Here is a 23152-nt window from a genome sequence, read left to right as displayed (position 1 = left end):
CTGCCCCCCCACCCCATCCTTTTTACGCTGCTGCTACTCTGTTAAGTATTTATGCATAGTCACTTTAACTCTACCCACATGTACATATTACCTCAACTACCTCAACTAGCCGGTGCCCCCGCACATTGACTATGCAACGGTACCCCCCTGTATATATAGCCTCCCTACTGTCACTTTATTTTACTGTATATATAGCCTCCCTACTGTCACTTTATTTTACTTCTGCTCTTTTTTTCTCAACACTTTTTTGTTGTTGTTTTATTCTTACTTTTTTGTTTAAAATAAATGCACTGTTGGTTAAGGGCTGTAAGTAAGCATTTCACTGTAATGTCTGCACCTGTTGTATTCGGCGCATGTGACCAATAAAATTTGATTTGATTTGATTTGATTCACAATCGGAGAGAGGGAGAGAAGTGGATAATAGCTGGGGCAAGTGGATGACATTTTGGATTGGAATCCAGCCCTGAGCGTAGTAGAGCAATGGGCTTGCTCAGTGTGCAGAATGCATACAGAGGGTTATGTTGGTTTGCCTGTAAATACTGTGTACAGGGACAGGGGCTTGGCAGTGCTACAAGGTGAGGTGGGCTGAGTAGCAACGGCAATGCAAAGACAGCACATTAGAAGGAGGAGGGAATGAGTATGAGTGGTACGATTTCTCCTGTCCATACACCACCATCACAGCAGAGCCAACCTTACTCAGGGAAGAGCAAAACCTCTCAGCAGAACCATCAAATCAACTGTAGTGAGTGGCTGAGCTCTCTATTGGGTAAGCTCTACTAGATGGAGCACTATTTGCATAGCTGGATCAGAGATATTTTGCATTGTAAATCAAGACGTATTGCCACTACCGTTTAGCAATGGACAAATCAAGAGAACAAAAGCAGAGCGGAGGCAGAAAGGTTTCAGCCACTGCCTCAGTGAGAGAGAGAAGGAGGTACAGGGCTCCAAACAAACATAACTACTGTGAAGGAGAACGACAATGTTGACAATATCGTAGACACCTATGATATTGGTACTGGATACATTAGAATTTTTGTGTTCAGGCTTGAAAGAGAAAGTACATAATGAATGTCTTAGTGTATCTACTGTATGTTTAGTATTGAAATTGTTACCACCAAAGGGTGTGTCCGCTGTGTTGCTCCGTAGACTGTCCTTCAGGCCAGCTCAGAGCCAGGCTACTGCCCACGCTAACCCCCAGGCAATGGGGCTCATCAGTCTGAAGGGGCAATCGGAAAGTATTCAGACCCCTTCACCTATTCCACATTTTGTTACGTTACAGCATTTAATTTAATAAAATAAGGTTTTCCTCATCAATCTACACACAATACCCCATAATGACAAAGCAAAAACAGGTTTTTATACATTTTTGCCAATTTATTAAAAAGAAAAAAAAAAAACCTTATTTACATAAGTATTCAGACCCTTTGCTATGAGACTCGAAATTGAGCTCAGGTGCATCCTGTTTCCATTGATCATCTTTGAGATGTTTCTACAACTTGATTGGAGTCCACCTGTGGTAAATTCAATTGATTGGACATGAGTTGGAAAGGCACACACCTGTCTATATAAGGTCCCACAGTTGACAGTGCATGACAGAGCAAAAACCAAGCCATGAGGTCAAAGGAATTGTCCATAGAGCTCTGAGACATGATTGTGTCGAGGCACAGATCTGGGGAAAGGTACCAAAACATTTCTTCAGCATTGAAGGTCCCCAAGAACACAGTGGCCCTATCATTCTTAAATGGAAGAAGTTTGGAACCACCAAGACTCTTCCTAGAGTTGGCTGCCTGGCCAAACTGAGCAGTCAGGGCCTTGGTCAGGGAGGTGACCAGAACCCAATGGTCACTCTGACAGAGCTCCAGAGTTCCTCTGTGGAGATGGGAGAACCTTCCAGAAGAACAACCATCTCTGCAGCACTCCACCAATCAGGCCTTTATGATATAGTGGCCAGACGGAAGCCACATGACAGCCCGCTTGGAGTTTGCCAAAAGGCACCTAAAGGACTCTGACCATGAGAAACAAGATTCTCTGGTCTGATGAAATCAAGATTGAACTCTTTGGCCTGAATGCCAAGCGTCACGTCTGGAGGAAACCAGGCACCGCTCATCACCTGGCCAATACCATCCCTACGGTGAAGCATGGTGGTGGCTGTATCATGCTGTGGGGATGTTTGTCAGCGGCAGGGACTGGGAGACTAGTCAGGATCGAGGGAAATATGAACTGCGCAATTTACAGAGAGATCCTTGATGAAAACCAGCCCCAGAGCGCTCAGGACCTCAGACTGGGGCGAAGGTTCATCATCCAACAGGACAACGACCCTAAGCACACAGCCAAGACAACACAGGAGTGACTTCGGGACAAGTCTCTGAATGTCCTTGAGTGGCCCAGCCAGAGCCCGGACTTGAACCCGATTAAACATCTGGTCCTCTGTAGCTCAGCTGGTAGAGCACGGCGCTTGTAACGCCAAGGTAGTGGTTTCGATCACCGGGACCACCCATACACAAAAAAAAAAATTATGCACGCATGATTGTAAGTCGCTTTGGATTAAAGCGTCTGCTAAATGGCATATTATTATTATCATCTCTGGAGAGACCTGAACATTTCTAAAAACCTGTTTTTGCTTTGTCATTATGGGGTATTGTGTGTAGATTGATGAGGGACATAAAAAAAAAGTCCATTTTAGAATACGGCTGTAACGTAACAAAATGTAGAAAAAGTGAAGGGGTCTGAAAAACTTTCAGAATGTACTATAGCTATACTTGAGCAATAATGCCCGAGGGGGTGTGGTACATGGCCATTATACCACGGCTAAGGGCTGTTCTTATGCATGATACAACGTGCCTGGATACAGCCCTTAGCCGTGGTATATTGGCCATATTCCACAAACCCCAGAGGTGCTTTATTGCTATTATAAACTAGTTAAACGTAATTAGAACAGTAAAAAATATTTTTGGGGTCATACCTGTGGTGTAAGGTCTTATATACCATGGCTTTCAGCCAATCAGCATTTAGGGCTCAAACCACCCAGTTTAGAAACAAAAGTAACTTATCACTGTTGAACAGCCCTGCTTTAGGCAACACCCTGTTACCCCTCTCCCTGGGCACATTGCAATCCTTTAAATTGCCTTTGTCTCATCTCATTTACCGATGTAGAAGAAACCGGACAGGCAAAAGCAAATTCCTGGTGGACAACTGCCTTGTTGTATTTACCTACACTGTTTTCATATCCCTGTGTATACGAACCAGACAAGACAGAGATTAACCTATTTTACACTATTGAGACACTCCCATGTACTCCTCTGCAGGTCTCAGCCCGGCCTGGCAGAGCGGTTCCCCTGCGGCCTGGTCCATCAGATGCTGCAGGACTTCCTGTTGTCTTGGCTGGAAGCGGTAGGCTATAGTGCCCTCTGCTGTGGTGGTCTGGTCAAGGCGCTGAGCGAGGATGGTGTGTCCTGCCCGCTTCAGGCTGGTGTGTACTGTGACCCTGGGCCTGCTGGGTCCAGAGGCAGCAGGGAGATGGAAGAGGGCTGGTACTGGCTAGTCTGGGACCTCGATACAGACACTTGTTTCCCCACACTTACCGGAGCAGAGAGATGTTCTGTACCACCAATCTGTTTGTTGTGTGCTGTAAGGTAGATGGAAGGCCCTAATCCAATGGATGAAAGTGGTCAGACAAAAATCTAAGGGACACAGGGTCGGCGTCCCAAATGGCACACAATTCCCTACATCAGGGGTGCTCAAACTACATAGGGCCCCATGGGTCCTTGTCGAAAGTAGTACAATAAATAAGGAAAAGGGTACCATTTGGGATGCAGCCCCTGGACTAGAGGTCATCAGCACCAGTCACTTCCTGTCTCTCCAGTTTGTATGCAAGACTCCTCTTCTCTTCTGTCATATTTGATGTGTACTTGAATTTTAAAAAAAATATTTTATATGCACAAATTAGTTTATATTTGTTGTGTTACTGGTTCTTCTTTTGGACACTTCCCCACTTTGTGGTAGTCAGGGGTAGCAGTAGATGAAAGCATTTGCGAGTTCAGCGAGTGCGAGAGATCTATTTACGTGTGTGGTGAGAGAGAGAGATTGTATGGGTGCCTGCTAATCCTCAACTAGAGAATGATCCTATCCAAATGACCCTACTTACTGTGTAGAGTGGCAAAACAGGAAAAAAGAAAAACAGACAAGTCATTGTAAAATTATATTAACAAGCACTCTTTCCTCAATAAAAAAAAAACACAAAAAAAACAGCTAATAAAGGCAACCTAGGACAGAGGTGTATAACGCTTAATATTCACAGAAAATGAATAAAGGTTTATCACATTTACAAGACTGCCACTAAGTTTATGATAATACCTACTAGAATTTGTTTAGAAAGCGTTGGACTAATCTCAAAATAACTGGGTCAATATACATAGTCACATTGGTATCAAAATATAAAAAACAGCAATAAGAGGGCAAAAAAGAACAAACAATGAATACCTGGACAGAAGAAGAAAAACAGAACTACCAATGATACAATGGGTTTAACTCCTTCATCATCACGTCTTCGTCATGGAACAGTAGGAAAACACGGCTACAACCATGGTGAGAAAAGGGGCACAGAGTGTTAAGCACAGGCAGGGAAGGGGTTAAACACGTCACACGTGGACTGGAGCAGCTCTAGGTAGTATGTTGTACACAGATCTCAGCATTCATGCACCCCTGTTGTTTCCAAACCCATGGTTTAGCCCAAGTTTGCTTTCCCCCTTGACAGAGAACAAGAACAGCAGTGAGACTGTTAAAATAAAAAGCTTAATAAAACCAGTGCAGAATAAGATTGCTCTCCTCATCGACAAAAACAGAACCCACAAAACATTCCCTATCGATGAGATTCTGTTGACGCATTGAATGGGATCCAATTTTACATTTTAAAAACCCACTGAGCACTTAAACTGTTAAAGGTTCGATCACATTAGATCACATCACTTCCCCTTTAAAATGTGGCTAAATAGTACATTGGGACAAAGTCATTTAAAGGAGTTGTCACAGAGTTAAAGGCAGATTCAGACACCTGTTTTTAGACTCGTTTTGTGACACATACTACGTGGCTGAACGAGGGACCTGAAATATGAAAACAAAAAAGAGTTTTTCCTAGTTCACAATGCTTAATGCACATCAGTGTTTTAGGTGGCTATAAGCTGAAACATAAGATGACTGAACATCTTGCACCACAAAGCAATAATAAAAGCAAAAGAGGTCAACCATTTTCTTTGCTCGGGGGGGATAATCATTTCTGCAAAGAATTAAAAAAAACTTGGCATGTATGCAGTAGTTTCAGTAGCTGGTTTCGTCACACTTGGGGTGGTGATGAATGAAGAACTGTCCTTCATTTGGAGCGAAGAGGCGCAAGAAGTCGCCATTTTGAAAATGTGTATATCAGCATTCTGGAATTGCATGGAACCAAAATGGCGCCTGTCCCTGGTTCTGTGCTGATGTGTTTTGGCCATGTCCTGTTATGAGCTCGGATCCTCTGAGTGATGGCAGATGGAGGGGGATGTCACACACTCATCGTCATGGTAGGGGAGTACTGCTGAGGGGCACAGACGACAAAGAGTTAAAATCAGGAGAGCTTGCTGTTATGGCATGCCACACAACAAACAATAGACCACATACTGCAACCGTAGACAGGAAATGCACTTCCTCACTAGCCAAAAAACTGTTACTTGGCAACTGCCCCGTGCCCCCACACTACACTGCCACTGTAGGGTCAATGATTCTGTCACTGTGGCTTCCCTTGAGTGTCAATGTGCCATGACTGTTGCTTTAGTGTAGAGTAAATGCTGCCCTATAGGCACTATAGGCTTCTTCAAAGCTTCATTACTGGCAACAGTGACCTCATCTTGTTGTGTTCATTAGGCACCAAATGGAAGAAAACGGACTGAAACATAGTGACTACCTGATCTTGTTCATTAGGAAACAATAAATTGTAATCCATTTTAAAACGTTTTCTTCAACACTACTTACAATTTTGACAAATAATTCCATCCTCTCCTACACTAAAAAAAAACATTAAAACGTTTTCTATTGCATGGTGGGGGAGGGGCCTTACATTCTCACTCTGAAAGGAGTGCAGGAAGTTCCCGCCCAACTCGTCACCGTCCCTCGGGGTTCCAGGAGGGTTACTAATGCCACTTAGATGGTTTGGAGAGTTCTGCGAGGGGGCAGGAAAGAGACTAAGTAAAGAGGCAACAACAAGTAGTGTAAGTGCCATCCTGCCAACTCATTGTCACTCTTGACATTGACAGCAATGGAGTTGGCAAGAGCAGGCTAAACAAGAAGTTCAAACAAATGTATTGCACAATTTAGTTGAACTTTTAAGACAGCTTCAGAGTCCAAATGATTTGTCATGTTTTGATAGTAATTTATGTGTATAGCCATGTTATAGTATTCACCTTGTTGATTCCGTCCATATCACCAGAGCCTAAAAAATAAAATGTTTATAGTCTATGAACACAAATTAAAACGTTAGATTCTTTCTTGAAATAATAATGCAAAAGGTGCCCGACGAAAGCGTTCACTGCATCATTGGCCATATTTATGCTACAGCCTAGCACTATTGCTGAGAATGTCTGCTTGCTTCACATTACTGCTTGGTCTACTACACTGTACTGTGTGCATCCCAAATGGCACCCCATTCCCTATATAGTGCACTACTTTTCACCAGAACCCTATGGGCCTTGGTCAAAAGTAGTGCACTACATGGGGATTAGGGTGCCATTTGGGACACCATAGTTGAGGTAGCCTACGTTCAGATTGTCTGAGTCAGCAACTATTATTCCCAACTAGTCATGCACTAGTTAGTCAATACTGTTCTAAACTGAACTCAACCTGAATCGGCACTTGAGGATCTAGAGGACTATGTTGTGTTGTAACATTGGCAGAGTAGAGTGCAGTGCTTTACTTAGCGATCCATTCATGTGGTGTGGTTCCATGCCTGCCATGGCCCCCAGGGGTCCGTCAGAGCCAGGGCCCATAGGGAACTGTAGCAGGAGACAAGCACTGCCTTACTACACATCAAAAGGACAGGCACCACTATCACAACAGACTAGGCCAGGTAATGTCCCAAATGGCACCCTATATAGTGAACTACTTTTGTCCAGGGCCCATAGTGCACTATGTAGGGAATGGGGTGCCATTTGGGATGCAACACAGTTTCATTATGGAAGAGTAGTTAACTTTTAAGATATGATTATAAGACACATCATCTGGCGATGAAGAATCATGAAACAATGCGACTACTACAAAATATCTGGTACGAGAAGGAGACTCACATTTGATCGGTTGCCAGGTCCAGTGTTGATCATGGTGTAGAGGTTGTCGCCAGAGTTGTTAGAGTCTGAAAAGTGGTTGATTATCAATCAAATCTCAATTATTATGACGATAATCAATAGACAAGTGTACTTCAGGCAATGAGAACAGCCAAGATGGCAAACGCAGTCATTGAAGATGACGTTTTCCCCTAGGTGGACTATTTTTCGCATTTCAGTCATTTAGCAGACGCTCTTATCCAGAGCGACTTACAGTTAGTGAGTGCATACATGTTTAATACTGGACTATGGGGTACCTACCAGCAGGGCTAGGTATAATGGGTGTTCCAGGGGGTCCCCCTCCTCCAGAACCTCCCTGCAGAGAGTGGCAGAAGAACACAAACCATTTATAATTCAACAGTAAATTACAACACTAGCAATGTATCTGTATCAGGTCAAATTCTACAAACACCAGGACAATAACAATAATATATTGGCGTCTGACTGAAGTGTGTGATCGTCAGGGAGTGTCCTTACCCCGTATGCTCCAGGAGAAGGTGATGAGTAAGGTATCTGAAACAATCACAACAGAAACATTTCAGACCAGGAACAGGGAATCTAAAATCGGTGTTCACCTCTCAAAATGCCATCATTCATCATTTTAGCATCGCTCTAACATCAGCAGCCTAATCGGTATCTAGCTTACATGGAAGCTTGGGGTGTGTCCCGCACCCTATTCCCTATATAGTGCACTTATTTTAACACGAGTCCTATGGGTTCTGTAGTGCACTATAAAGGGAATAGGGTACCATTTAGGACGTAGCCTGGGATACATAATACTTCAATTACATCCAGGACTGGGGAACTTGGTAATGCATTAGGCCTCCAGAGCTCTTACTGAGAGAGGACAGACAGACTGCTGCAATCTGAACCGACAACATCATGGTGTGTGTGTGTGTACAAAACATTAGGAACACCTGCTCTTTCCATGACAGTCTGACCAGGTGAAAGCTATGACCCCTTATTGCTGTCACTTGTTAAATCCACTTCAAAATCAGTGTAGATGAAGGGGAGGAGACAGGTTAAAGAAGGATTTTTAACATGGGCCAGCATCCCCGTGGAACGCTTTCGACACCTTGTAGAGTTCATGCCCCGACGAATTGAGCCTGTTCTGAGGGCAAAGGGGGGTGCAACTCAATATTAGGAAGGTGTTCCTAATGTTTTGTACACTCAGTGTATATAGTATGTGTGTGTGTCTAGAGGGGAAATTGGACTCACCGAGTTGCCGTTGTTCGGATTGGGCCATGGTCGTCCAGCACCTGGGCCTGGGCCCCTGCATCGTGGTGAGAGAAACCCCAGTTAGAAAACAACACACACTGGAGATGCATCATGTGGAAAGGGAGTGATAGAGAGAAGGCTCACATCATGTTCACTCCTGGCATCCCAGGGCCCATGGCGTTGTGTGGAGGCCGCATCCCACCACCAAAGTTCTGCAACGATAGCTAAGAATCAGACTACCATAACCAGAAAGAACCAAGGCCAAGAACCGAGAGAGACTGGATGGGTGATGTTGGGCAGGCAGTTTCAATAATGAGGGGGCTAGTCTGCGAAAGACTACAGGCATTTTGTAAACTGCTGAGAGATAATGGCTACTTATAGATTGGTGTGTAACACTACTAGTCTGACAGAATGGGAGATAATGGGGACATAGCAGTCTACCTGGGGTCCTGGACCCATAGGGCCCAAGCCTCGAGGCCCACTCATTCTCTGCATCGGTCCCAAGTTAGGATGGCCTTGTGGTCGTGTGTGATCCATGTTTTGGAGCATGAGATGGGGGCCGGGGCCACCGCCAGGAGGCTACGAGACAGACAGGGGAAAGAGGGAAGGAGGAACACTGACAATCATGATGCCAAGACAAGTTATCCCAACAGCAACTCATACGGAGGTAAATCCCTTTGTTAAAACAACAGTAGTAGTGCTGGGTAGACTGATGATAGTACTATATGGTGATGGTGGTGGAGAATGCGGGGTACTGTAATTTGTTTACCTGGTTGCCCATCCGGATAGGAGGACCTCGTTGGCCTGTGGCGAAGCGTGGGTTCATGAAAGACTACAAACAAACAATTCATTTACATTCATTAGTGTTTCGTCACAACATAACGTCAACACAATTAAACTGAAGAAACAACCATTGCAACCATCCATAAGGAGGTAGTTGCTTCACTTGTAATATCTATAACATGTGTATAAACACCTATAATAACGGTTTCCTATATCCCACTTTGTTTTAAAAAGACGTTTCTGCGCTGCATCCAAAAGCGTCAAGCTGAATGACAGATGCGGAAGCGTACAGACAGAGATAGCATGAGGAGCCATGGGGGTGAAATAACAGTAGTCTTCCAAATAGGAAAGCACATAGAGAAACAGAGTTCCAACAGAGAGACAGAGGTTGCGTCCCAATTTAAATGACATCCTATTTTCTATATAGTGCACTACTTTCCACCAGGGCCCAGGTCAAATGCAATACACATATATAGATTAGGGTGTGACTTGGGACACATCCAGAGGAGAGAGCAGCAGTACCTGGCTTTGTGGTCCCATCATACTGTTAGGGAGAGGAGGCTGGGGGTGAGGAGAGCCCTGGGGACCAGGAGGACCCTGTGGCGTCACAGAGAGACCGAGAGAGCGACAGACGGCGGGAAGGAGAGAAGAGAAAGGAGGATTACTGAGCTGAGCAGAGAAGAGTGAGAGGCTGCTGTGCAAATACAAAAAGCTGCGCGGTATATCTGTTGATTATTCACTCCGCAGTAGTAGGAGAGAGAGAGAGAGCGAGAGAGAATGTGTGCTCTGATGCCTGCCAGTCAGAACAGCAGCCAGCCTCCAGCTTGTCATCACTGGCAATTTCCCCCTCTGCCAATTACCACAGCATCAATTAAGCCCTATGCAATTAGCTTTACGGCAGCCGCCCCCAAACACTGTCACTGTGGGCCAATGCGGCTGTTAACAGGGTGGCTTAATTAAAACCACTTACATATTCAAATGACTCTGATAAAGGGAGATCTCTGTGCGTGTGTATGTATGCATGTGTAAGTCTCTTTCGCTCTCTCACACACACACACACACACAGCCATGCCTACAGTGAGTTGGGCTACATATACTGTAATTACTTCTCTGGTTTTCAAAACACAAACATCTATGACCAATCCTATAGACAACATGCCTACCTAAAGAAACAGAAGTGAGTGGTTTGACTTCACTACAGAGGGAAAGCTGCCAAGAGTTTATCCTCATGGGGTATTGATTTACGGCAGGTGTTACAGCACCTTTCCATTTCTCGATTAAGGGCCCAAATGCACCGCCCGGTTTCACTACAGTACACTGAATGGGTAGACAGACAAATTATTTTCTGATGTCTACTAAAAACACGGGCTGCATCCAAAATGGCACCCTACTTTTGACAAGAACAATTAGTGTGCTATGTAGCGAATAGGGTGCCATTTGGGCTATAGCCACATGCTCAGAGCAGGAACTAGACTACAGACCACAGCAGAGCAGAGCATCATTGACACACACACACACAACGGGTACAGATGTGGAAGGCACGTCAGCAGGGCGGTAGAACAGAGAGACAGCAGAGCAGATGAGAGTGAGGAAAGTTGCACAATAGTGTGGCTCATGCACGCACATACAGGCTAAACTCTTTACTTGAGAATCACACATACAGTAACTTATCGATGCTTTATTGACATCAATGGAGTTCAGCAGAAATTGAAGTCAGTTTTTCTTGCTTGTGGATCTTAAGTTAGGATTCAGCTAATAAAGCAGTGGTCTCCAACCTATGGTCCTGGGACCACTTGTGGTCAGGGAAGGTACTTCAGGTGGTCCACACATCCCCCCCCCCCCCCCCCCCCCCCCCCCCCCCCTCCCCTATAAAATGATAATAAAGAGATATGGTGGTCCTCTGAAAGGAAAGAATTGGGAACCATAGAGCAGGGGTCAGCAACAGGCGGCCTGCAGGCCAAAACCACAACATTTTAGTTAAAACAATTAAAATACACTAAAATCACCAGGAATTCAGCAGGGGAAAGATAGTGTCCAGAAATTAAGCAACAAATTTGATCGTGTCTCAAGGTATGAAATGATTGTTATATTTTTGGGCTGTGTACAAATGATTACAATTATGTTCAATTCGCACCTAAATAAATCGTCCCGCAGCTGAATCTAGTTGCCTACCCCTGCCATAGAGTGTAGATGGAGGGATGTGTGAGAGGTAGGAAACACTGACCTGGAAGAATCCAGGGGGCATGGGTCCACCGGGCATCCCCTCTCCAGGGGGAATCCCCCCCCCAGGGGGAATCCCCCCCATCACAGGACTGGGGGCTGCAGCCGCACTCTGGAAACAAAACAAACACCGGTTAGAGGGGTTGCATCTGAAATACGGGTTGCAGATCTAACTGTTTGCTTTGTAAGCATTTGTAGGGTTATAAAACCTTTCAACATATGTTATTCAACATGTCTGGAATCATAGACAGCATAGCCATTAGATAGATGGAATGCTAAACAACAGATAGCGCGCGCACACACACACACTCAAAAGTTTGACAGAGTTGGAATCTAATTTCACAGCCAAATGTGCTGATCCAGCAGGGGCCCAGTAGATTTGATAAGAATCTGTGGGATTCACTCATTCACTTCAAAGTGCTCAGGCACAGCAGGATCTCCCTGCTAGGCCATTTCCTGTCTCGACCACAGCCATAATTCACTAATGGGCCATTTGCTTTGGTCACACGCTTTCGCTCTTCTTTAGTAGGAGCCTTTGACCAGAGGCTAATGCCTACAGGACAGACTGACATTAGTATCTGGTATCCATGGCTATAGATTGATGGCGGTTGAGACTAATAGAGCTGTCGTAAGTAGGGGAATAACGGTATAAGGTACGCCTTTATGCATACGCACGCTCACACACACACACACCTTGAAAACAAAGGCATGCACACACACACACACACACACACACATCTTGAGAAAATAAAGCCACACACAGGCTCACACACACCTTACTCTATCCTTCACACACACCTGCCTCTCTAAAGCAGTAGACCTCCTCAGACATCACGAGTCGATATAGCCATGGTCCCTGGTATATCGACTCACTGCACCCCTTCCTAATTCTATCTAGGCCGGGCCCTGCAGGGCCACTGAAATACCACAGCAGGGAGAGAAGTGAGGCCGGAGGGAGCCAGCCAGGAATCACCCAGCCTGTTACTGGAACGCACAGACAACAGTTAGCTATGTTCAGGGGGAATCCAATACTACCACTCCTGTATTGAGCCTACAGAGCTATACACAGCTATGGGAGACTAGTATTGTTGTCATAGAATAGTGTGATCAACCCACAATCCTCTCTAAGAATGATACCTTCGAAATCATTAACAGTCATAGTTACGTTCCATAACAATTTTCCTCAATATCTATTCCAGGGCTGGGGTTCAATTCCATTTCAATTTATTCAATTCAGGAAGTAAACTGAAATTGCAATTCCAATTTTCCTCAATGCTTCTCTATGAGAATTTTTTATTTATTCATTTCCTTCTAGAACTGACTGAATTTAAATGGAATTCACCCCAACTCTGATCTATACTATATAAAACCAAGTCCAGTACACTACCTTACTCCTTAAAAATTGCCTTTTTCCATCACACACCAGTGTGTTGCCAGTGTTTATCTTAATGTAAGCTCTAGTGTTATTTTCTAGGCTTACGTTTTGACTCAGAAAAGGTTGGTGACCACTGCCCTATATAGTGCACTACTTTTGACCAGTGCCGGCACTATATAGAGAATAGAGTGTCATTTGGGCCGGAGCCGCTGTTCTGCTGCGGGAGGAGGGCCAGGACTACCAGATACTTTAGTAAAGGAGGGGGCAGATGTCATACTCTGCTGCCTGGGGGCCTGAGGAGTGGGGTGGAGCGGGGGCTTCTTTATGACAGACTAGACCAACGCCTCTGGGTCAGTGTGTGTATTTAAGAGAAAGGCCATACAGAGTCATTAAAGAGGGGTTATGAAAGGGTAGGTCACAGCCGCTGTTGTTGTACAAAAACAGACAAACGCCCCCATCCACATCCACAGGGCTGTAGTGGAGCGGGTTGAGAGAAGTTCCTTGGTGTCCAATCACTAAGGACTTAAAATGGTCCACACACATGCACACAGTAGTGAAGAAGGCACGACAGTGTCTCTTCCCCCTCAGGAGGTTGAAAAGATTTGGCAAAAAGTTCTACAGCTGCACCATTGAGAGCATCTTACATTTACATTTTAGTCATTTAGCAGACGCTCTTATGTCTCTCTGTATTCCCTCTGCTCCTCCCTTGGTTGCTGGGCATATTTAACAGCGCCCCCCTCCCCTCCATCCCTCCCTCCCTCCTTCCCCTCTCCTCCTCCCCCCACCTTCCCCTCCCTCCGTATTCCCTCTGTCCTCCCTTGGTTGCTGGGCATATTTAACAGTGCCCCCCATCCCTCCCTCCTTCCCCTCTCCTCCTCCCCCCACCTTCCCCTCCCTCCGTATGCCCTCTGCTCCTCCCTTGGTTGCTGGACATATGCTACAGTGGCCTCTCCCTCCCTCCCTCCCTCCTTCCTTCCCCTTTCCTCCTCCCCTCTTCCTTCTCCTCCTCTCTGCCTCCCTCCCTCCGCTCCTCCCTTGGTTGCTGGACATATGCTAGTGGACTCTTCCTCCCTCCCCTTCCCTCCTCCTCCTCATCTCTGCCTCCCTCCCTCCTTCCCCCCCTCCCCTCTCTCCGTATTCCCTCTGCTCCTCCCTTGGTTGCTGGACATATGCTACAGTGGCCTCTCCCCCCTCCCCTTTTCCAATCTGTCCCTTAGTTCCCTGACAGCCATCAATCAGCGGCTGACACCATGGCGACGGGATTCCCAGGGGAGCATCTGTCAGACCCAGCGTGAATATGCCAGGGAAGGAGGGTCTGCGCTTTACGAGCCGTGATGCAGCACTGCTTCCCTGCATGCTAGCAGCCCAGACAGCCCCCCCATATACAGCCAAGCCAGCCAGCCAGTCACCTCCCCCCCACCTACAGCCCAGCCAGCCACCTCCCCCCACGCACAGCCTGCAGAGACAAAGACAGAGCCATGGGACTACTGGCCCTGGAGGGAGGGAGGGAGAGACTGACAGAAGAGAGACGGGGGGGTGGAGAGAAGGAGAGCACTTGAGAGGCCTCACCCTATTAGACTCTGAAGTCAAATGTCTACTGTTTGCTGATGATCTGGTGCTTCTGTCCCCAACCAAGGAGGTTCTACAGCAGCACCTAGATCTTCTGCATAGATTCTGGCAGACTTGGGACCTGACAGTTAATCTCAGTAAGACAAAAATAATGTCCAGTTGCCAGGACCACAAATACAAATTCCACCTAGAAACTGTTGCCCTAGAGGACACAAAAAACGATACATACCTCGGCCTAAACATCAACACCACAAGTAACTTCCACAAAGCCGTGAAGAGACAAGGGAAGAACAGCCTTCTACACCATCAAAAGGAACATAAAATTTGACATCCCAATTAGGATCTGGCTAAAAACACTTGAATGAGTTATAGAACCCATTGCCCTCAACGGTTATGAGGTCTGGGGTCCACTCACCAACCAAAAATTCCCAAAATGGAACAAACACCAAATTGAGACTCTGCATGCAGAATTCTGCAAAAACATCCTATGTACAACGTAAAACACCAAATAATGCATGCAGAGCAGAATTAGGCCGATACCCGCTAATTATCAAAATCCAGAAAAGAGCAATTAAATTCTACAACCACCCATAACAAAGCCCTCACCTACAGAGAGATGAATTTGACAACAAATCCAGATTTGTGGAGCACAAACACCATTGTAAAAACAACCTATATTTATCAGTTTATTTATTTTCCCCTTTGTACTTCAAATATTTGCACTTTGTTACAACACTGTACATAGCCAATAATATAACATTTGAAATGTCTCTATTCTTTTAAAACTTGTGAGTAACGTTTACTGTTCATTTCTGATAGTTTATTTCACTTTTGTTTACGGTCTATTCCACTTGCTTTGGCAATGTCAACATATGTTTCCCATGCCAATAAAGCTCTTCGAATTGAAAGGGGGGAGAGAAAGAGAGCGAGACTGGGGGAGAGAGAGAGGGAAAGATATAGAAGAGAGATAGGGGGTGGAGAGAAGTAGAGATCGAGAGAGAGAGGGAGGGAGGAGGAGAGAGAAAGATAAGAGAAAGGAAAATGAGAGAGAGAGGGAGAGGAGGAAGTCTGGGCCCACGCAAACAAAGACAGAATGTCCATGTGTATTTGTACTAGCCTAAGGTGAACACAGGAAGAACCAACATCAATACACAGGGATCCCATCTCTCGATACCGCCACAGACATAACACAGTTGACTAGTTTCATTGACATATCAACAAATGTATTCAAAAGCCAAACAAGCCTATTCATTTGCACACCCTACTGCTCTCCTTCACAATCACAGCACGTCTCTGTGTCAAAAAGCTGTCAATTTCTGTTGGCTAGCACTAGCCTAACGCTAAAGATGTATGGTTGTTAGCTAGCTAGCTAAGGAGGCTCCATTGTGTGCCTCCTCCTACTGGCTCCCAGGTCACCTGCCAGATCAGGAGGGCTATTGTTGCCTTGACAACCCTCTCTGGCAAGAGCAAGGCCCAACATCCCCGCTTTAACCCCTTCCTGGGATGTCAACCCCACAATGGGTGGATCTCAAGTCTACAGTGGCCTCCTCTCCAACTAGTATGTTTTCCTTTGTCTGGGCTGGTCTTAGTGGCCTGCAGCACTGTACAGGTGAAAGTACATCCCTCAGTGGGCTTCTGCTATGGTACTGGCTCCTATCTTGTCTTCTTAGGTCAGTGAAGGGTGTACTCATTAGTGCACACCATAGCAAAACATTTGTTTTTTGCAACAGAAGAGGTTTTGCAATGAAAACGAGCGTTTCTCATTGGACAACTTCAGGATAGTCCCTTCCTGTTTGTCAATTTTTGGTTCCTAGTGAAAAAACATAACAGATGAAGAAAACAGAAAGAGGAAGAATGGAGGCTATTTGGACACTCCCAGGTTGGACTACCTGTCCTGGGGAAGTCTGACCTCTGACCTGTCCAGCAGTAGTATGAGATAGGAGTGATGATGGGGAGACTAAAGCCATTTCCCCAAGTGCATAGTGTTCTGAACATGCAAAGACAATATGCAAATGGTCAATATGCAACAGCCAGGTTTAGTGACAGGCCACAAGCGCTGTGGAAATATATTGAAAACTACAAGCTCTATGAATTTGAGTTCCATTGGAGTAGGCTACTACCATCCTGTAAGTTCAGGAAAAAACATGGTAGCACAAGATGGGGACAGGTTCATCTTTCGTTTTTTTTTTTTTTACTCTTGGCCACTACCATTCGAGATAATTGAGAATCTGAACCCATTTTGCTCAAACTCTGCTTACGAACATTGCACAACAGTGACTGGACACAACAAACAGAGAGCAGGGTCATGTCCATTGGAGCACGCAATAGAAAACACTTTGCAACCAAAAACAAAAATGAGCGTTTCTTTTTGGACAGGTCCAGGTAATACCTCCCTGTTTCAGTCTTTTCTTCTTCTGTTTGGTGCCCTAATGAACAACACCCTGGTCTGAATCACAGGAAACATGGGTCAGTATTTTTCCTCTGGGTGATGAAATGAGAGGTAGTGAGAGGTGAGTGCTGCAGCACGGTGGAGAAACAGGGAGGGGGGAGTCCACATCAGATCAGACATGTCTGGCTCAGGACATGCTGACGTAAGCACCGTTTTCCCAGAAGCCTTTAAGCTCTGTACTGTCGGAGGGTCATCGTCAGGGCAAGATGACAGCTGGATGGACAGCTATAGGATGCTGCCGAGACACCCTGACAAACTATAGCCTACATCACACACACCTGAAGTCCACGAAGCCTGATAAATAGCTACACACACACGGCTCTGAAACATCCTGCCCTACTGCTCTGACATACTCTGTACACTACCCAGAGAGGAGAGCAGGAGCAACACACCAGCTATATGCAGGAGAGTACAACTGGGGCCCATTTAAATTAAGATTAGAAGGTATGGCCCAAGATACCTCTATCACCACTACCCAAGGCATCAAAACCATACAAGGGGTAACAAGGAAGATGGGTCTCTATGTAGTAGGTCTAGATCTCACAGCAGAGGAAAGTACTCATTGCATAAGTTTGCTTTCCAACACCTGAGAAAAACAGGTACTCATAGCAAAACATGTCTTTATTTATTATTCTGCTCATCTGGGTGCGCTCTCATTCTACATTCATGTAGGCTCAAAGGAAACCAGGGCCTGTATTCATAAAGTGTCTCAGAGTAGGAGTGCTGATCTAGGATCAGATTTCCCTTTAAGATCATAATGAATACGATTATATGGACAGAGGGACCTGATCCTACATCAGCACTCAGACGCGTTATGAATACGGGCCCAGGCTCTTCAGCAGAACCCCAGCAACATGTGCAGCAGCAAGTCTTATGAGGAGGAGCAGAACTCACGTAATCATGGAAGGCCTTCGCTTCACTGGAGTGGTCACACGTCTCTCTTCTCTCTGGTGCGGCGCAATACAGGTCCCAAAATACACTGTGGACAAGACACACAGCTCGTGGAGCAACGGAATAATGTACATGATACAATATGGTGTATTGACATCAGTGGAGGCTGCTGAGGGGAGGATGGCTCATAATAATGGCTGGAATGGAATCAACGGAATGGCATCAAACACATGGAAATCGCGTTTGATGCCATTCCATTGACTCCATTCCAGCCATTATTATGAGCCGTCCTCCCTCAGCAGCCTCCACTGATTGACATACGGAACACTTACCACCACCAAGAGTGTAGGAACCCAGGGGGTTCCCCGAGTGTGATGTTCTTTTCCCATCGGATCTGGAAAAGGGGTGAATAAAAAAATTGTGCATGAACAATAGGGCCTACTTTAACAAAAAAAACTATGACATTTATTGATTCAAAATGGGAATTAGTTTGTTGTTGAAGTATGGTCACATGGATAGGACTGATATCCAGTTAGTAGTAAGATACTCACCTCTGATAAAAAGGTCTGTGCGGACTTCTGTGCTCCTATGTGTAACAAATATTCATAGACGTATAAAGCTAACCTGTGAAATAAATAAAAAACAGTTTGAATAATATTATGGCATAAAAAGCAAGTATTTTAGGCTACTCTAAATTAGCCTTATTTGACTCCATTTCAACGCAGACATATTAGCCTACACAAACGGAGGTAAATTAATTAGGCCTAATGGGTGTTTGGGTCTCTAATCAACTAAGATGTCTTGCACTTTGGGGCACATGATCGACAGACCAGGGGTGTAATCATTTGTCCAAACAGTTGCAGTTCCGTTTTTCAACTAAAACTAGAGTTTCTATTGGAGAAATTCTGGTAGGTCCCGCCCCATTTGGTTCACTTCAGTTTAAGAAACGTTTTGCAACAGAATCGGCGGGATGAATACACCCCTGAATTTTCATTCAACGTTTTGCATGGAACACCGACTCCAAATGGTATTTTCGCACGATGGCTTTCCAAACACTTCAAATTGGAAACATTGTAACCAAGAAGAAAACGCGTAATTATAGGTCGATAAATGAGTGTTGGAGACGACCTTCGTAGCGGCGAACTCAAACGAAGTAGTAACCGAAACATTGGGGAAGCAACCTTTTAATCAATTAATGTAACAGAAAAAATACATAAAGCAAATTGGAAGGTGCATTTGTTCACGATACTCATTTTTCCACAAACAAAATCTATAGATATAGTTTACAGACGCTGAACTGAAAATAAAAGCAACCATTTACGTTCAGTAATGAGGCCAAGGAAGAGTATAAAGCCGAAGTCAGAATCGGGAACGAATGGCGAGCAGACAAGGCGGTTCATTCAATTCCATCCCCCTCGGTAAGAGGAAATTCGCTGTCCGGCAAACCACAAAGCCGAGGAGCGGGGGGTACAATATGCATTAGGTATGAAATATGTTTGAAAACTTACTTTTCCCGTGCTTGCCCATCCGACGGCACAACGGACCCTTTGCCTTTAGGGAACATGATTTTGTGAGGGAGAACGCCCGCCTTCTCTTTCTCTATTTTCGCTATTTCATCTGTCCGACCATCAGTCAGCCACCGCCGCGAACCTCTCTCGCACTCCTACCGCACTTCTCAACCGAGCCTGGTCAAGGAGAAGGGGATAGTGCTAAATTGACTGGCAACTTTTTTCACCAATGAGCGTACAGGAATTCCATATAGCCCTGCCTTAACGTTATGTCACGCTTTTCTGTTGCCAATTGGAGGTGGTTGTTACAGTAGGCCGTCTACTTTACATATCCCAACGTTTATTATCATGCAAAGTTAGAATAAAAGGCACAATATCTTCAACATTGAGTGGTATCATCTAGACAAGCACTTCCGTTTTAGCCCTCTCAATGAGCCTAAATTATACTTTATCCATAGGACATAAGCAAATAGAACATTTTGTGTATTTTCATTGTAGCCTAGCTGGTTTTGCTAATGTTAACCCATATTCTGTTTCATTTCTGTGGTTGAAATGTCACAGTCCATAGACTATTGTGAAATGCAAAGGTTTTTTCCCAAGAAGTAGGTTATTTATGTTATGGTTTTTATCATAGGTGTAGGCTACCACCTGTTTCCATCTAGTCTAATGTTTATAATTTACTATTCAAGAGTATTAGATCTGAAACAGCAGAGGGTGCACCCCCCTATGCACATCGACGGGACCGCAGTGGAGAAGGTGGAAAGCTTCAAGTTCCTTGGCGTACACATTACTGACAAACTGAAATGGACCACCCACACAGACGGTGTGGTGAAGAAGGTGCAACAGAGCATCTTCAACCTCAGGAGGCTAAAGAAATGTGGCTTGGCACCTAAACATTTACAGATGCACAATTGAGAGCATCCTGTCGGGCTGTATCACCGCCTTGTACGGCAACAGCACCACCCGCAACCGCAAGGCTCTCCAGAGGGTGCACAATGCATTACCGGGGGCAAACTACCCACCCTCAAGGACACGTACGGCACCCGATGTCACAGGAAGGCCAAAAAGATCATCAAGGACATCAACCACCCGAGCCACTGCCTGTTCACCCCGCTATCATCCAGAAGGCGAGGTCAGTACAGGTGCATCAAAGCTGGGACCGAGAGACTGAAAAACAGCTTATATCTCAAGGCAATCAGACTGTTAAACAGCCATCACTAGCACATTAGAGGCTGCTGCCTATAGACATAAGACTAGAAATCACTGGCCACTTTAAGAAATGGAACACTAGCCACTTTAATCATGTTTACATGTCTTGCATTACTCATCTCATATGTATATACTGTATTCTATACTATTCTACTGTATCTTAGTCCATGCCGCTCTGACATCGCTCATCCATATATGTATATATTCTTAATTCATTCCTTACTTAGATTTGTGTGTATTGGGTATATACACTGTATATATATTTTCTGTTGTATTTTTGACTTTATGTTTTTTTACCCCATATGTAACTCTGTGTTGTTTTTATTGCACTGCTTTGCTTTATCTTGGCCAGGTCGCAGTTGTAAATGAGAACCTGTTCTCAACTGGTTTACCTGGTTAAATAAAGGTGAAATAAAAAAATAAAAAAATATATATATATGTTGTGAAATTGTTAGATATTACTTGTTAGATATTACTGCACTGTCGGAGCTAGAAGCACAAGCATTTCGCTACACCCGCAATAACATCTGCTAAACAAGTGTATGTGACCAATACAATTTGATTTGATTTGAACTGAAGTAGCAGCATCTTCCCCTTTAAGAAAACTGCAAGTAAAAAGAGACATTTTATTGGTTGTTGATATGGAATAGGTTCACGGGTCCCTGAAAACTGTTGACTGTGAAGAAGCCCCGTAGGTAAACAAGCTACACGCTCTGTCACGCGTCTGGCTGAAAAGGAGTATTGTATCCTAAAACGTTCAATTAGAATGTCCTGTTATCACATTGCTACCAATTGTATTGTCATTAGCCTTCTGTTTCTGGTACTTTGCAAATTAAAAGCTATCCTACTGTAGCCTCACATACCCATACAGTTGATCATTTCTCCACAATCGTTAAAACATTGTCTTCTCATTTTGTTTGAATCCGATTAGACTCAAACTAGTTAGCTGAAAGTATATATATTTTTTGTTTAACCTATTTTTGTTCTCATTGACAACTCACATCTCATACCTGATCGGCCGGTGAATTTATGTAAACCAAATAGGCCTCCAGATACGAGAATGCAGTTCAACTCGAAAGCCGAGTTGCATTCATAACCAACTGGGAAGGTGGTATTTACCACATATGACTGGGAAAAATGAACTTGAATGCCCCTCCAACTGGTAATTACAAGTGGGTAACTCCTCATCCATCCCTGAGCTCCGACTTCTCCCACATGCTGACCTCTGACGTCGCCTACTAAGGAAATTATCTCGATAACAAGATTTTCGGCAGTTAAAAATAACAGCAAACCTTATTTATAAAAAATAAATCTATTAATATGGTTTTTCAACACTATCATTGGTTTAAAAGCATGATAGCTTTACTTTTATCTTATGGTTGATGCAGCTTGTTGGCCATTAGTCAAACAGCGTTTCTCAACTTTGACTTGGTACCCTATATAGCCTCGTTATTTTTATGTAATTTTCTTGTGTTACTTTTTGATTTTATTTTTTTACTTTAGTTTATTTAGTAAATATTTTCTTAACTCTATTTATTGAACTGCATTGTTGTAAGGGCTTGTAAGTAAGCATTTCACGTTAAGGTCTACACCTGTTGTATTCGGCGCATGTGACAAATACAATTTGATTTGATTTGAACTGGTATTTACAACTTCACAACTAGTAATTACCACCTTCCCACTTGGTTATGAACGAATCTTAACTTAATGGGGTAAGTTGTGACAGGACAAACCTGCCATAGTGCAGCACTCGTTCTGTAAACATTGTGTTAAAAAAAAATAAAAGGACAAATCTCTTGGTTCTCAACCTGTAACCTTAAATTCACTATAGACTATATGAGTTATCTGTCAGGGGACATTGGGGTATAGGCCTGTACAGGGGCACAACTTTGGTTTTAGAAGGGGGGGGGGGGGGGGGGGCATAATAATATTTTTTTATTTTTTTATCCAGTCGGATAAACACTCCAAACAGCCTACCTGACCGATCAGACGCATCCGCATGGTCCTAAAGCACACAGTTGCCTCGTTTTGTATCACATTCCAATGATACAACTGGGGGGGACAAAAATTCAATTTCAGAATGTGAGGGGGACATGTATTTGTAGGATAGGTCCTACTTTCCTTCCAGACTAAACAGGTAAGAAAGCGTGATCACGTGTGTCTATGCTACTACAGCCTCGTTATAATAATATATAATATTTGCCATAGTGGTCCTCTGTAGCTCAGTTGGTAGAGCACGGCGCTTGTAACGCCAGGGTAGTGGGTTCGATCCCAGCGACCACCCATACGTAAAAATGTATGCACACATGACTGTAAGTCGCTTTGGATAAAAGTGTCTGCTAAATGGCTTATTATTATTATTATTATTATATGCCATCTCAGGCAATAGATCTGAACCTTTATGGCACAGCTCATTCAGTACATGGTCATTGGATCTGGATTAAGCCCCATTCGGGTTGTTCACTCTCAATCGCTGGTGATAGAAGTATGGTAATCCCTAAAATGTCCCTGTTCACATTGGGTTGTGTATGAGAAAGGAGGAATAGTGTTACCTCCCTTGGACAGAGGTCTGCCAAGAGGTGTG

The 23152-nt window shown here is 44.4% G+C and overlaps 1 protein-coding gene across 4 annotated transcripts; it reads right to left on the bottom strand.

The window, feature by feature from the left end:
- Positions 1-4185: 4185 nt before the first annotated feature.
- ssbp3b (single stranded DNA binding protein 3b) lies at positions 4186-19528 on the bottom strand. Of its 4 annotated transcripts, none has more exons than XM_084172223.1 (17): positions 19360-19522; positions 18403-18475; positions 18184-18245; positions 17855-17939; positions 11572-11679; positions 9870-9944; positions 9334-9396; positions 9006-9143; positions 8709-8776; positions 8565-8619; positions 7824-7859; positions 7608-7662; positions 7311-7375; positions 6941-7019; positions 6432-6460; positions 6089-6190; positions 4186-5569 (listed from the first exon to the last, which is right to left on the bottom strand). In XM_084172223.1, exons 1-17 carry the CDS (start codon positions 19413-19415, stop codon positions 5537-5539), a joined length of 1182 nt encoding a protein of 393 aa, XP_084028349.1. In that variant the 5' UTR covers positions 19416-19522; the 3' UTR covers positions 4186-5536. The 4 variants fall into 4 exon arrangements, with proteins under 4 accessions (XP_084028349.1, XP_084028346.1, XP_084028347.1 ...); XM_084172220.1 differs by having other exon boundaries at positions 4186-5566; positions 19360-19514; XM_084172221.1 differs by lacking the exon at positions 9870-9944 and having other exon boundaries at positions 19360-19528.
- Positions 19529-23152: the final 3624 nt, after the last annotated feature.

The sequence above is a fragment of the Coregonus lavaretus genome, assembly GCF_964263955.1.
Source record: "Coregonus lavaretus genome assembly, chromosome: 11".
Lineage (NCBI taxonomy): Eukaryota > Metazoa > Chordata > Actinopteri > Salmoniformes > Salmonidae > Coregonus > Coregonus lavaretus.
The sequence above is the reverse complement of the archived record's forward strand: the minus strand, read 5'-3'. Positions and strand labels throughout refer to the sequence as shown.